A 16492-nucleotide genomic window follows, 5' to 3' on the forward strand; every position below is an offset into this window, starting at 1 on the left:
GTTCTGTTTCAAACCCTGTTAGTGTCTTGGACTTCACAACATTCTCTGGCAAAGAGTTCCACAGGTTGACTTTATGTCAAGAAATACTTCCTTTTATTTGTTTTAAACCTGCTGCCTATTAATTTCATTTGGTGACCCCCTAGTTCTTGTGTTATGAGAAGGAGTAAATAACACTTCCTTATTTACTTTCTCCACACCAGTCATGATTTTATAGACCTCAATCATATCCTCCCTTACTCGTCTCTTTTCCAAGCTGAAAAGTCCTAGTTTTATTAATCTCTCCTCATACAGAAGCCGTTTCATATCCTTATTCACTTTTGTTGACCTTTTCTGAACCTTTTCCAATTCCAATATATCTTTTTTGAGATGGGGTGACCACATCTGCACGCAGTATTCAAGATGTGGGCGTACCATGGATTTATACTGAGGCAATATGATATTTTCTGTCTTATTATCTATCCCTTTCCTAATGATTCCCAACATTCTGTTTGATTTTGCACATTGAGGGGACGTTTTCAGAGAACTATCCACAATGACTCCAAAATCTCTTTCTTGAGTGGCAACAGCTAATTTAGACCCCATCATTTTATATGTATAGTTGGGACTATGTTTTCCAATGTGCATTACTTTGCATTTATCATCATTGAATTTAATCTGCCATTTTGTTGCCCAGTCACCCAGTTCTGAGAGATCCTTTTGTTGCTCTTCGCAGTCTGCCTGGGACTTAACTATCTTGAGTAGGGTTGCCCACTTTCTACTCACACAAAACCAAACACCCTTGCCCTGCCCCACCCTCCTCCAAGGCCCTGCCCATCTCCTACTCCTTCTCTGAGGCCCCGCCCCCGCTCGCTCTCCTCACCCTCACTCACTTGCTCATTTTCACCATGCTGGCTCAGGGGGCTGGGGTGCAGAAGGGGGTGAGGGCTCCAGCTGGGGGTGTGGCAGCAATAAAGTCCAAGGGCAAAAGGTAAAATAGTTTGTACCTTGGGGAAGATTTAACCTAAGCTGGTAAAAATAAGCTTAGGGGGGTTTTCATGCAGGTCCCCACATCTATACCCTAGAGTTCAGAGTGGGAAAGGAACCTTGACAACCCCTTTTTCCAGATCATTTATGAATACGTTGAACAGGTCCCAGTACAGACCCTTGCAAGGGGACATCACTGTTTACCTCTCTCCATTCTGAAAACTGGCCATTTATTCCTATTCTTTGTCTCCTATCTTTTAACCAGTTACCAATCCATGAGAGGACTTTCCCTCTTATCCCATGAGAGCTTACTTTGCTTCAGAGCCTTTGGTGAGGGACCTTGTCAAAGGCTTTCTGAAAATCTAAGTACATTATATCCACTGGATCCCCCTTGTCCACATGTTTGTTGACCTCTGTCAAGGTTCCCTTCCGACTCTGAACTCTAGGGTACAGATGTGGGGACCTGCATGAAAAACCCCCTAAGCTTATTTGTACCAGCTTAGATTAAAACTTCCCCAAGGTACAAACTATTTTACCTTTTGCCCCTGGATCTTATTGCTGCCACCACCAAGCGTCTAACAAATATATGACAGGGAAAGAGCCCGCTTGGAAACGTCTTACCCCCCAAAATCCCCCCAAGCCCTACACCCCCTTTTCTGGGGAAGGCTTGATAAAAATCCTCACCAATTTGCATAGGTGAACACAGACCCAAACCCTTGGATCTTAAGAACAATGAAAAAGCAATCAGGTTCTTAAAAGAAGAATTTTAATTAAAGAAAAGGTAAAACAATCACCTTTGTAAAATCAGGATGGTAAATACCTCACAGGGTAATCAGATTCAAAACATAGAGAATCCCTCTAGGCAAAACCTTAAGTTACAAAAAGACACAAAAACAGGAATATACATTCCATTCAGCACAACTTATTTTATCAGCCATTTAAACAAAACAGAATCTAACGCATATCTAACTAGATTGCTTACTGACTTTTTACAGGAGTTCTGACCTGCATTCCTGCTCTGGTCCTGGCAAAAGCAACACACAGACAGAGAGAACCCTTTGTTTCCTCCCCCTCCAGCTTCAAAAGTATCTTGTCTCCTCATTGGTCATTTTGGTCAGGTGCCAGCAAGGTTATCTTAGCTTCTTAACCCTTTACAGGTGAAAAGGTTTTTCCTCTGGCCACGACAGATTTAAAGGTGTTTACCCTTCCCTTTATATTTATGACAACCCCCCTCAAAGAATTCTAGTAGATTGGTGAGGCATGATTTCCCTTTACAAAACCCATGTTGACTCTTCCCCAACAAGTTATGTTCATCTATGTGTATGACAATTTTGTTCTTTACTATAGTTTCAATCAGTTTGCAGGTACTGAAATTAGGCTTATCGGCAATAGGTATGATAATCTGCAGACACACATAACTAACTACAGAAGCAACATTACAAGTTACCCATACGATGGCATCAGTGACTTACTATCAGCAAACAACTATTCACACCTCCGGGTGGCATAACAGAAACACTTCGGAGAGTTTCCAGTGTACAATGGCCATCTGTCAAAGGAAAGGAGTATGTGGACTTCATCTGGGACAGCTAAGGGCTCTGGAATGAGTGATGCATGCTTACATAGGCTCTGGCCCGCTATCCATTGGCAGACACATGCAAAGGAGCAGAATTCCACACACCAGCCTCAACACAAGATCAGCAGGTTTTAGTTCCTTCATGCTGTGGTTTTTGAAGCTTTATCAATTACCTGCATCTGGGTTTCTCTGTGGAATCCACAGAATGTCAAGTCGCAACTTCCCATGCTTCTTTTTCAGACATTTCTGTCCCTTCCGCACTCATCCCACCCTAGTTTGCTTACTTCCTAGGATGTCTGGCACGAAACCAAAGAATTTAAAAAAAAAAATCAAGATGATGTGCAGATGTTTTATTTATGCTATGCCATGATTTATAAAATCTACAGTATTTCACTGATCTACTTCATACCTTGCAGGAGCAATGAACAAACAGTCTATCAGGAAATTAAAAAAAAAAAGTCACTACATTATCTCACTCCTACACGATCAGTAAGGTGCCAAGCACGCTTTTGGCACCAGATCCATAACAAACACTAAAGCCAAGTCTTCAATGACAGACAAGTAAGATGCTCCCAAAGATTGTACGGAAAGAAGCAGAGGGAGGAAGGGGAAGAGGAGAGGATATTATACAGTCTACAATAGTTTATAAGCAAAACAGAATCTAGGGATGAACTGAAACCAAACTCCCTGACCCAAACTTTACAAAAGCTGAAATTCAGACCCAGACTTTGCAGCTTGCTCCCATTTGTAAATTAACATCAAAACACTCAAATAAGCACCATGTATGCAAGAATATGAATGCATTCTTGCCAATAAGTTCACCGTCTGCCTCTCCTACAAAGAAACCCATTAAATAGCCACCAGAGGTTAGCAACCAAACGTTGTTTGTTCTAGAGCAAAGCTAATCTGGCTAGAAAGTGCCTGAATGTTTTCATTTGTTTACAGTAGCACTCACGATGTGCTAGGTGCTTGCCAAATACTGTCCCTTCCCCAAGAATTTCCCAAACTAATGGCAGCCAAGCAAACAAAGGTTAGACAAAAAAAGAACTGGAACAACAATAGACAAATTATATACAAAACAACTTGATTCACTGTAGGAAACATTTAGTTCATATAATAATTTAATTCCTGCCTTGATCTGTGCCGGATTTTTCCCTGGCATTTATTTCTTCTTTATTCAGTCCAATCTTACATTAATTCAGCCTAAATTTCCCTTTCCTTAGCTTCATCATTTGATTCATTTCTCAATAATATCTCTTGTTCCCCCCTCAGCTTCCCAGCATAAATACCAAAGATGACATTTTTTCCAGTGGTTTTGATGAGACCAGCTTTTTTTTTTTTTTCTCCTTTTGCTCGTTCCATATGAGGCTAAGTTTGGCAGGAAATAAAGGTGCAATGGCAGCTCCCACTATGAAAGAAGAGCTTCCATCAGAGCCATCTGCTTTCACCAGCACACCTGAGCAGCTCCAGCAATATTGGCAAACAGGCCTCCAAGGGGAGGTCAGCTAGATTCCTCTGCTGCCACCCAGAAAACATTACGCTGATGAAAAAGCCCAAACACTGTACAAATTAGTACAAGTTTGAAAGGAATATGTAAGGCCTTAGCAGTCTGAAGAAAGGATTCTGGTTTTTCTCTAGATTCCAGCAGAAAGGGGCAGGCTGTAGCTGTTTCAATCACTTTGCAAATCCATATTCTATTTCTCTGACATATTTTTACTCAGATACCCCTGCCATTGCATCATCTTTAAAAACCACACTATGGAGAGGCTTTCAATACTATCCACTTAAATCTGCATATCTTGCAGTTTCTTCTTTAAGAGATTATTAATCATGTTTATCAGGGTAGTGCCTAAGGACCAGCCACGAATGGGGCCCCTTTGTGCTAGGCACTGTACAAACAGAGTAACAAACAGCCCTTGCCTAGAAGAGATCACAAATTTAAGTAGACTAGAGACACGGGAAAGGGGGAAAGGGTAGAACACACAAGCAGAGTGAACAAGGTAATGGTGGCAAATATGTTTGTTTCATTATTTGGAAGAGGGGTTAGTTAGGAGTGGATCAGATGAATGGAAACAACAGGAAAGAGAGAGGGGGCATTAAAAGAAACAGGAATGAAGGGGACAGGGCAGTGGAAAAGAGGGTAGGAGGGGAAGATGTGAAGTGAAGAGACTAAGAGATTGGAGCAAATGATCAATCAGCACAGGGCAGAAAAAGTCCAGTCAAACCTGCAGAAAGTTGTCTGAATGGCCAAAGATCCCTGTTCCAGCTGTTTCTACAGCTGCTCCCACCAGCTGGAGTCTCTGACTCGTTCTTCTCTACAGTTCTTCCCTCCCCGCAAGGTCACATGGTGCGGAGTAGGCGATTTAAATTGACACATTTCAGTCCCAGCTTTCAAGGTGCTCTGCCATGAGCCAACCAAATTTGTGTTCATTTCCAGGTTTTTAATAGGGGCAGTAGATATTTCACACCCCTGAGCGATGTAGCTATGTCGATCTACATTTTAAGTGTAGACGAGGCCTAAGACAGGCAGAACTCACACTGGGCAATGAACTGGAATTGCTTGCTGGGAGCCCCTCAGAACACACACACTGCACTTTAAAGACATTTTGCCTCAATCACAACGAAAGGAGGTAGGATTCAAACTGTTAATCACATTTTAAAGAGTCCCTTGTTCCATCTGGTCACATAAGAAGAGGGAAAAGGTTATTACAGCACTTTCAATTATCTAACCACAAGCCACCAGCTACATGCAGGGAAAGTTCAGCTAGAGCCAGCTGTGTGATAGTTCTCATCAGAGCCCACACCCTAACATGCAGTTCTGCTCTGAAAAGTGACTGTCAAAATGGCATCGTTGGCTTCCATGTTTATTGGGTCTTTGTCATAAATATAAAGGGAAGGGTAAACACCTTTAAAATTCCTCCTGGCCAGAGGAAAAACCCTTTCACCTGTAAAGGGTTAAGAAGCTAGGATAACCTCGCTGGCACCTGACCAAAATGACCAATGAGGAGACAAGATACTTTCAAAGCTGGAGGGGAGGAGAAACAAAGGGTCTCTCTGTTTGTGTGATGCTTTTGCCGGGAACAGAAAAGGAATGGAGTCTTAGAACTTAGTAAGTAATCTAGCTAGATATGTGTTCGATTCTGTTTTGTTTAAATGGCTGATAAAATAAGTTGTGCTGAATGGAATGTATACTCCTGTTTTGTGTCTTCTTGTAACTTAAGGTTTTGACTAGAGGGATTCTCTATGTTTTGAATCTGATTACCCTGTAAGGTATTTACCATCCTGATTTTACAGAGGTGATTCTTTTACTTTTTTTCTTCAATTAAAATTCTTCTTTTAAGAACCTGATTGATTTTTCATTGTTCTTAAGACCCAAGGGTTTGGGTCTGTGTTCACCTATGCAAATTGGTGAGGATTTTTATCAAGCCTTCCCCAGGAAAGGGGGTGTAGGGTTTGGGGAGGATCTGGGGGGGAAGACGTTTCTAAGCGGGCTCCTTCCCTGTCATATATTTGTTAGATGCTTGGTGGTGGCAGCAATAAAGTCCAAGAGCAAAAGGTAAAATAGTTTGTACCTTGGGGAAGTTTTAACCTAAGCTGGTAAAAATAAGCTTAAGGGGTTTTCATGCAGGTCCCCACATCCGTACCCTAGAGTTCAGAGTCAGGAAGGAAACTTGACAGTCTTAGTGATTTCTGTTCTGACCGTGCTAACACAATACCACGGAGTAACTAAAACACCAAAAGCTATCCATTTTTGAGGGCTCTTTTTCAGTATTGGAGTGCATTAAGTTAGTACTATACCCATAAATATTTCATGGGTTTTAGGAGCTAACACTATAAAGATCACTGGTCAGAAAATTATTTTGGGGAATACAAACTGAGAATATAATACATGCTATTATACTGATACCATTTTAACACCCAAATTATTTATATTTTGTAAAAACATCCATCTACAAAACTTTAGACATGGGAAATACCTCCATGAGTTTAAGTTCCAATGGAGCCATATTTGGTTTAAAATCGGCATTCCCTGGCAGAATAATGCTACAATGCTTGGGCTATAAATGCTAATTAATGAAAATATGAAAGTGAAATGGTCTAGAAATCCACTATCAGAAAATATAACTGACTAGACTACTGTGTTTTCATTGTTCAAGTTTAAGAGAAATAGACAAAAGTGATATGCAAACCAAGAATGTTTTTAGATTTTCAGAATTAATAATCCAAGGTGACATTTATAATACAGTTAAAAACACTGTCTTTTAGAAATACATGGTTCTTAACTGGCCAGTTTATTATTTCATTATTATGATTGGTATTTGCAAAGAAAGGCTTTGAAATGGATATTTAAATAGCTGACCCAACCTAGATCGAAGAATGTATTTCTCTCTTGTAAATAGATTTTTCCCCTTTTTGCCCCAAATTCCATTTAGAAATCATTACAAAAAAAAAAAAAATCTATGGCTTGCTATGCAACATCACACTAGTGCCAAAAACTGACCTACAATTAACAGTCACCACAACTACCAGACAAACATTTGCACTGGCAGAATTGTTCAAAAATTGCCTTTCTATGCCAAGAAAAAAAGCCTATTGAATACCCACAGCTTAATAGACAACATTCCTGTATTCTAAAATCACCACCACCGATTACTTGGCTGAAATAGTTTTTGCAGCTGTATACAAGATGTCTCAAAAGCAGAGGCTTTTGCTGCATTCCTCCTCCCTGTACACACTATGCACTCTTTTCAATGGCATGAAAACTATTACGATTTTAGGTTACACAGTAATGCAGTCTTAACAGGTTTCCCCTAACAGTCGTAGCTGTGCCTATGAATAAATGAAAGCTAACAAAGTGTCTGAGCACTACAGCGGTTCTGCCTTTCAGCTCAAGACTATGACAAAAGAAATTTAAAAAAGAAATGACACAAAATGTCCTAACTGAACTAGAAGAAAAGTAGCAGTGCAGAAATGGGCAGCAAAAAACTTGAGAATTTTACCTCTGGCCAAACCAGTTGATGGCCACACAAGCAGTGAACCTCCTTAATCACAGATCTAGGGCCCAGCAATAAAACAGCTACAGTAAGTCACAACTGCTCTTTGTTCTTCATACAATGACTTTTGCTCAGTTTCTTATGCAAGCTCCTAAAGGGATTATGAACAGAATTTCTTGATCTTTTTCCCCCTCTCCATTTGAGGATCCAGATAATTAAACTCACGTAGGGCCCAATACACTAGGCACATGGCAATGATGAGCTCGACAACCAGCATCAGTTCTTCAGAACCCACATGACATCTGCATTTCTAAGCAAAGTGACCACAAGATCTTTGCAGTACACTGTACTTCCCCTCCCAGTCCAGCGTTTGGAATCATAGCTCATCAGGTAGGTTTTAACTTAGGTCCCAGCCCTCCAAGGAGATGAGCACTCTGTGCATACATTATAAGCTCTTTAGGGCAGGGATCATGCTTTTTGTTTCTCTCAAGCACTATGCACAATTTAGGACACTACATAAGTAATAATTTAAGGCTATCATTTTATTAGGTAGTGTATATATTATAAACACGCACTGTAAATCTGGACACAAGACAGTGTGGCAGTACGTTTTTATGGGCTACACTGCCAGTTTTCAATCTGTCCTGTGAAAAGGGCAGCATGTAGCTGCAGTGCCCCAGGAAGAGTCGGGGGGGGGGGGGAATCGCCACAATTCCCTCCCTGATTCCACCTTTCCTCCAGGGGGAAAAACAAGCCTATATTTAATGTAGATTGCTTCCTCCTCTGTTTCAGAGTAACAGCCGTGTTAGTCTGTATTCGCAAAAAGAAAAGGAGTACTTGTGGCACCTTAGAGACTAACCAATTTATTTGAGCATAAGCTTTCGTGAGCTACAGCTCACTTCCGATGAAGTGAGCTGTAGCTCACGAAAGCTTATGCTCAAATAAATTGGTTAGTCTCTAAGGTGCCACAAGTACTCCTTTTCTTCTTCCTCCTCTGTGTTGGCTCAGCTATACAGAACAGCACATGGCAAGGGTAGATCAAAGGCTCTGCCCTCTCTCAGTCCCAGCCTGCCCACCTGCGTGGCAGAGGGGAGTAGCAGCCCAGTCGAGACTGCTCTTCTTCCTGGTCTGTAACCTTTCCAAGCATTTAGCCTATACAGGGGTGTAAGAGGGTATAATCTTGCCCTATATTTCCAAACCCAGCCCCTGACCTTTGAGCACTCTGCAATCCTCCTCCATTTGGATACTATTTAAGGAAGAGATCCAATCATTTCTGCCCACACAGGAAGTTTGGAAGCTGAATATTCCCAGATCTGACCACCAGGTCCTGGCATTATGCAAACACTATGGAAAGTATGGCCAAGCGCACAATCAGATTCTTTCCAGGCTTTGCAGAAACAGTAGCTAGTTTATAAAATATAAAGTCAAATGCTAGTGACTAGGGTCGTTAGAACTCCAGTAAAACCGACTGAGGATGTGACCATCGTCCAACCTTCAGTGAAAAGGAATTCACATAGTGCAACATTCAGCAACACACAGTGGTCTGAAAATACGACGTATGGGATTAATTCAGCAAAACATGCTGACCCAGCGAGGTTATTGCACTCTAGCATTTGCTCAGTGCAAGTATATTTAGGATGCATAGAAAGGGAAAAGCAGATCCACTTCTCGGTTTGTCAAAGAGCTTATAAATTATGTGTGTGAGATAGTCTAAACAGGTGGGGCGTGGAAGAACTCCCCTCGTCTTTACCAATCTTTTTCAGTGGGGAATGGTTCTGGGAAGAGGGAAAGGAAAGGAAAGTCCATCTCTGTGTTTTGCAGTGAGCAGTTTATATTAACCCACAACTAACTAAAAGCCCACAAGCGAAACAGAAAAGCAAGACCATGTACGTACCTCTTTGGAGCACCAAGCGCATTTTGGATGAATGAGCAGACACTCTTCACAGGAGGTAGCACTTCCACTTGTGCAAATATTGAGACCTTCAACAATAAAAAACAACAGCGAATGGGGTCATCTTACAGGTGAAATAGCTTGAAATTGGTAACTTATTGCTCATCGCAATACACTCTATGTAACCATTAATGTAAGATTAAACATTTCACAGGCCTTTGGAGTTTGAACCACCGAAAATTAGGACTCTAGTGATTTCCTTTCCTCCCCGCTCAGATCAATTAATTTTTGGAAGAGTTAGTCAATTGATCAATCTAATTAAATATTTCCAAGACTTCTGCTAGAACACAACAGTCATTACGTTGACATGAATGTTGCTCCTTGCAAATCCTAGATAACACTGACTTTTAAAAGCTGGCAAAACAAGTCCCAGTAGGCTTTTTATGATTATTATTGTTATTATTCCTTTTCATCTGAATGAACTAGTAGGGTAAAATATTAATATATCTTTTAAATCTTAAATTAACCTTTAATTATCTCCGATCCCCACTTCCACACGAGTGATTTACATAACTGAGTCACCTCCTTACTCAAAATTGCTTTAATTTATTAAGAGTCATTTCCATAGGATATCCAGGTTAAGCAAGACAGCTCGTTTATATTGGGTAGTGTCCAATGCATCTTAGAATGGAACATGTTGGTCCGCGCTTTATGGTAGTATGTTTTTTACGTGGAGTGCTAATGCAAAACACACATTGACTCCGGCACACACAACTTGCAATGTTATCGGCACCCTTAAATTATTAGCGTCATGCAGAGTAAAGACAACCAACAGGATTTTATACCCAGAATCTAGTATGGAGGTTCTGAGCACATTAAATTAGTGCTGAGTTGTCATCACTAGGGTTAAATCGTACTAAACATCAAAAGTATTAGATTTGAATGCAACAGCGTAAGTTTAATGGTGTCTGTAGATATGATGAAAATAACCATTGATGTCTCTGTGCTCCAGTGTGCAGCTATTAACGTCAACTGTCGATAACTAATTAGACAAAATTCCAACAGACGAGTCTATGTGGATGCTGCACAGTCTAAAAGGAAATGCCTTGGGCTTGAATTCTGAGCCCACTTATTTTTCCCACACTGAATGTCAATGAAAGCATTTCATGCCTCGTGCTACAGCTCATCTATTAGCAGACAGTTATATCCACAGACACTATTGCACTATGCATAAAGCCAGTGAAGGCTGAGTGGACTTGGTGATGTCTGGAATGGGCTGATTAAAGTTTTGCTCTTTAGGAGGAACTTTTTGTTGTAATGTCGGCTTCTGAGTCCCAACTGCTGCCCTCCTTGAATGCATTTATATTTAAAAATTTTAAATGTTGGATTTGGCTGTATGAGTCACTCAAGTTTGAGGGATGTATCGAAGAGGAAGGAAGTAGTGAATCAAGCTGGACAGCTGTATAAGGGAATGCCATGCTCTAGGTTAGAAGCTAGTAAAGGGTAATTTTCACATCACAATTTTTAAGTCATGATTGTGCCCTGACTGTTTATGTCAATGTCTCACACTGGCAATTATCTACCCACAGGATGATTCATTTTAACTCACTCTCCCTAAATCAAGGGAGCTATGACTTGTACTTTTTCAATGGTTTTCACTGAAGGATACCGTCTGGTTTTGTTTTCATTTAACAATAGTTAAAAATTACAATAATGTTATTTAATTGATTGCTATTATATACATGCAATTTACTCCTTAAACCAAGCCCAATTTCTGGACTTTTCAAGAATTCAAAAAATGACACAAAATATTGATTATAAAACTGAGCTACTGTCTGCACAGATCTGTAATTAACACGTTGAACTCTATTTCCAAACCATGCAATTAGATGTGGTTTTCAGAGAAGCTGTAAAGCTTGCCCCACTCACAAGAAGTCTTGTAACAATGGGTTTTGTAGTATAGCAAAACTGCTGTGTTTTATTTTCCTTATAAATTAATTCAGGGGGCAAAGGAGGGGCCTAATTGGAGAGAAAACAAACTGTTGTAGAAATCAGCCTTCCTGTTGCAGGTACAGCCAGCACCACTGCTCTAAATGTCCAAGATGTGTCTCTGATACTGGTTTTGAAAAGTCAGTGCCTCACTAATGATATTTTGTGATGTTTACCAAGTAGTATGGTTAAGAGGACATCTCTAGAAGCCAGCAGCAGCTGAGTTCTAATCCTGGCTTTCCCACTGACATTTAGACATCACTTGACCTTCTGTCTGGAAAATGAGGCTAATGTTTACCTACCTTCTTTACAAAATATTGTAAATGGGTTATCCTCATTTATAGATGGGACTGTGAGGATTTACGTATTAATAGAGTTTAAGGTCAGAAGCAACCACAAGATCATCTAGTCTTAATGTTATTATTAAAATGAAAACCAAGAGTTCCCTTCATTGGGCCTTTCCCATTCTGTACCAGGGCTAATGCCTCCTCCACAGCACCCTACTCACGCCACTCAGCAAGGTGCAGGGAACATGGCAGCTTTTGAAGTTTCAACATTTGTTTTCATTATGCACTGGAATAAAACCAAACCTTTCAACCGTTGCTGGAAAAAAGGGAATTGTGTCACAATGCCCATTTTTGGATCAAAACCTGAGCTTTTTGATTTGAGTGGTGTGCATCACCACTGGCCTGGGAGATCCAGATTCAAGTCCCTGCTCTGCCCAAGTCAGTGCTGACTTTTTCATCTCAGATTATGCTAAATCAGGTGGAGCAGAGACATGAACCTAAATTTCCTACATCCCAGGCCAGTGCCCTGACCACCAAACTTTAGAGTGTGAGTCTTAGGCTCTCTCTAACTTGATTAAAATAGATACACCTCCATCTAACACATTTCAGCTTCAGCAAAACAGCATATTTGGACAAAAATGTTCAAACAAGCTCTAGCTGGGAAAGGAATCCACCCCTCAGAAGCCACAGATCTCCACAGCTGCTAACATGCCATCCGTCTGGCATAACCCAAGCTTGCATGCCACCAACCACAAGAGGCTGGAGGATCAGCACCGATTCTCCATATTGCTCTGCCCTGTATCTAGTTCCACGCTGCTCAAGCACCCAGCAGGCTCTGAGTGGCTTCCTCAAATCGTGCCATTTCCTTGGAACAGCAGAACTGCACTGGTTCCAATGCAAGAGGGACCTCTGCACCCATGGGTGAAAAGGGCAAGATTTGCACCCAGGAGGATAACTCAGCTATGATCCCAAAATTCTGATGATGCAGAATGAGCTACACCAAACAGCAACTTTGTGAGAGGCGCCCAGGGAGGCCACCAAACAGATGCTCCATGCAAATTGCTGCGACCTTTTTTTAAGCCAGTTCTGCCATAAAGCCCAGTATAGCCAACTCCATAGTACATAACACATTTTAATGTACCAGCTTGCCTCAAACAGAGATAGCTCTGTATCCATGTAGTTAGGTGCGAGATTTCATCCACCTTAGCTATGTAGGGGCTGAAGTCAGTAGGAGTTATGAGTACTCAGCATCTCTTAGGATGGAAGAAAATCTATGGTGAAAATCTGTTGAGTTTTACTGCCCCATGCCATAGCACTCTCCACAGGATGACGAGCTTGTAAATGTAGCTAGTTAATAATGTAAACACAAGGGGTAAATAAATGAATAGTGGACTCAAAGAAGTTTATTGGGCTCACCTTATAAGAGACCAGCACTACACTAATAAAGAGGGTGGCCATTTCCAGTATTATCAGAGCACAATCACAAATTGCTGCTGTTTTAATAGGTGTCCAGGAGCCATAAAAGCATCCCTGCTGAGGAGAACAATGACAGCTCTCTGGATTAAGTACATCTTTCACATTAGGGCTGAACCTGTGCCAGGAGCAATATAAGGAAAGGAGGCCTAGATATCAACAGATAATAAAATGAATGTTTTAGATTTTATGATTATTAATGCTGCCACTTGCCATCTAGATCACTGAAGACCTGTAACCCAAACACTCAGTGAGCCTAATCAATATTCTAGGGAGGAATCTTTCTTCTGTTGAAGTTGATTATAATCAAACTTTATTCCTTTTCATGCCAAGTAGAGAATGGCTTGAGTTGTAAAATCCAGACCCACAAAGTTTAAGGCAGTTCATATCCAGGGATATGGTCTTCTAGGCCACATTCAATAGCAAGTCTCTACCAACTCTGAAAATAAATAATCACATTAAAAAGAAAAACCTTGAAGTGGGGACCTTGGAGAATATCTATGAGCAAGAATTTGCCTGTTCTTTGTAATTAGGAGTGAAATCCAAAATTGTTCAGAAACTATTGGAAATCAAAGCTGAGCCCTTCGTTCAAATGGTTCAAGTCAATATGACTGCTGGCTAGCTCTCCACTGGCCTCTCAGGACACTTAGAGAAGGATAATCAGGTCTGTTCACATAACAACTGCTCCTTGTACTATCGTTACAATATTTGCTCCAAATGGACACAGAGATCTGGTACTTTTGAGAAACAGCAAAAAGCAATAGTATATATGGAAACCTGAGCACACGCAATTCCAGGCTTAGCTGAAGACAACTCACCTCAAGTGTGACTTACTCAAAACATCTGTATTTTTAAGAGCAAGGCATATGTGGCTATTATTTACCACTGTGATATTTGGCAATTTGGTAAACATTTGGGAATATAAAACACAATCAAAACACAGGAGGAAAAAATCAAGAGAACCTTTGGGCTGGTGAACTGCTCTATTTCATTGGGACTGTTGATTTTCATGCTCTGTATTTTTATTCTCAGTTATAATAATTATATATAGTCTCTGGGGGAAAAATGTTTTTTATTGGGATTGCTAGTAAAAAGGGATACCAGTCCAAAAACTCTTGAGCACCCTGACACCACTTACAAAAAAAAAATTTAACAGCCTGTCCCCAAATTTGATGGGAGTTTGTTGTTTTCAGAACCACATGTAGAATGAACGAGCGCTTTCATTGTGTGGCCTAAAATGAGGAGAACCAAGGACTGTAACATGATGCATGTGCGAGCACTTTGTGAGGTCTACTCCTTTCCTGATACGGTTATCTCATTTCGGTAGGTGTGTCAGAGTCATGTCGGGCAGTATCATTAACCACATACCAGCTACTGCACTACATTCTGCCTTGAAACCAGTTCAACTCCTTTATAAAGAGCCCCTTATAACATGCCAAACCCAGCATTAAAAACACCTCCTCACAACGTGCACATTTTCCCTTGGCTCAGATGGGGGAACCCTACCACGGAGACCTCTTTCCTGCTTCCGGATAAACAACCCCAGTCATTGGTGGCTGCACCTGGGTGGTGGACGAAGTGAACTCTGTGATATATATAGCGCCTGTACAGAGCTTTGAGTCCAAAGGCCCTGTAGACAACGTACAGTATCAAGGTTATGGAATTTAAAAAACCCCGATTATTTAGAAACCCGACCTCACACTTGGCAAGGCAATTCCCATCTTTTCATGTATTTATACCTGCTCCTGTATTTTCCACTCCATGCATCTGATGAAGTGAGTTCTAGCCCACGAAAGCTTATGCCCAAATAAATGTGTTCATCTCTAAGGTGCCACAAGGACTCCTCTTGTTTTTGCTGATACAGACTAACAGGGCTACCCCCTCTGAAACAGATTATTGATAACCTTCGCTCCAGAAAGTGTTTCAAGGAGTCTTTTGTGCTGGGGGATGGGGGGAGATCACCTGCCCCTCTAAGGGGGGGAGGGAAGGAATCCAGAACCCAGTTTGCCCCCAGAATCTGGAACATCAATGGGGCACTTCATCTGTCTTTAGCTGCTTCAGGGGAAGGCCGCCCTTCCTGAGCACTTGGCAAAGGGATGCCTTGCCAGGAAGAAACAACCCCTCCTCCCCCCCCCGCCCCAGCTAGTCACTTTCCCCACCCCCCTCTCTCTTGCCACAAGCCCCTGTGCAGCCCCAGGAAGCCACCACAGAGCTGATGGTTAGTACTATTATCCCTGCAGCGCAATCTTCGCAATTTCCACTCAGAACAGCCCCCCAGCTTCCCGGTCGGGTGAGACCTGAACAGCCAGCTTACCCCTGAGGTGGTGGAGCAGGGCGGAGAGGACGAAGAGGCGGGCGGCGCTGGGGGAAGACAGCCCCCGTCCCCGGGGCATAGTGCCTGCAGCCGGCGGTGGGGTTGCGCTGCAGCGGAGGAGCCCGCCGAGCTAGCAGCGGCCACAGCTGCCTGGCCGGCGGGAGGCAGCGAGCCGCTCGGCCGCTGCAGCAGGAGCGATCCCGGGCTGCCGGGCGCGCATTACTGTCCCGGCGAACAGGTCACGGAGACGGGCTGGGCGCAGAGCATGCCCCGCTCCCCGGGGGACCAGGCAGCGAGCCCTGCGGCGCCTCAGGGGGTCCCCTCCCCGACCATCAGCAGCGGGCAACGGCCTGGAGCGCAGCGCCACCGGCTCAGGAGTTGCGTGGCGGGACCTCCCGGTTTGCAGCCAAGTTTCCCAAGCCTTGGATTAATCCCTTCATTTCTCCCTCCCCGGGTCTGCCCCGCGCCCGCTGTCCCCTCCCTCCCTGGGCCTGGCTCCCGCTGTCCCCTCCCTCCCGGGTCTGCCCCGCGCCCTCTGTCGGTCCCCTCCCTCCCTGGGCCTGGCTCCCGCTGTCCCCTCCCTCCCGGGTCTGCCCCGCGCCCTCTGTCGGTCCCCTCCCTCCCTGGGTCGGTCCCCCGTGCTCCGAGGCTGAGCAACTTTCTTCCTGCAGGAGGGTGCGAATATGAAACCTCCGCCCAGCCTGTCCAGTGTGCACGCCGGGATCCTTAACACTTAACCGCCCGCTGGGGATGCCTCTCTCAAGTCAAACACACACATGCCCCAGCCGCCGCGCCAATTGACACACGTACTCCCCCCCAACACACACACACACACGTACCCGCTCCTAGACGCCACCCAGACACACAAACAGCAGACATGCGTCCACTCACACTCTTCACCCACACTGGCACACAAGTCCCATACTCCCCCCAACACACACACACACACACAGCAGACATGCACACACATACTCTGCCCACACACTGGACACAAGTCCCATACTC

General features: G+C 43.0%; 1 protein-coding gene across 1 annotated transcript in view; it reads right to left on the reverse strand.

Moving 5' to 3' along the window:
* ITGB5 (integrin subunit beta 5) overlaps nucleotides 1-15934 on the reverse strand; it is a 115483-nt gene extending 99549 nt beyond the window's left edge. Inside the window, exons 1-2 of the mRNA XM_077830246.1 lie at nucleotides 15488-15934; nucleotides 9428-9513 (exon numbers count right to left, since the gene is read on the reverse strand). Coding sequence (XP_077686372.1) covers nucleotides 9428-9513; nucleotides 15488-15566 — 165 coding nt within the window. The 5' untranslated portion in view covers nucleotides 15567-15934. The remainder of the gene's footprint in view (nucleotides 1-9427; nucleotides 9514-15487) is intronic.
* Nucleotides 15935-16492: the final 558 nt, after the last annotated feature.

The sequence above is a fragment of the Eretmochelys imbricata genome, chromosome 11, assembly GCF_965152235.1.
Source record: "Eretmochelys imbricata isolate rEreImb1 chromosome 11, rEreImb1.hap1, whole genome shotgun sequence".
NCBI lineage: Eukaryota > Metazoa > Chordata > Testudines > Cheloniidae > Eretmochelys > Eretmochelys imbricata.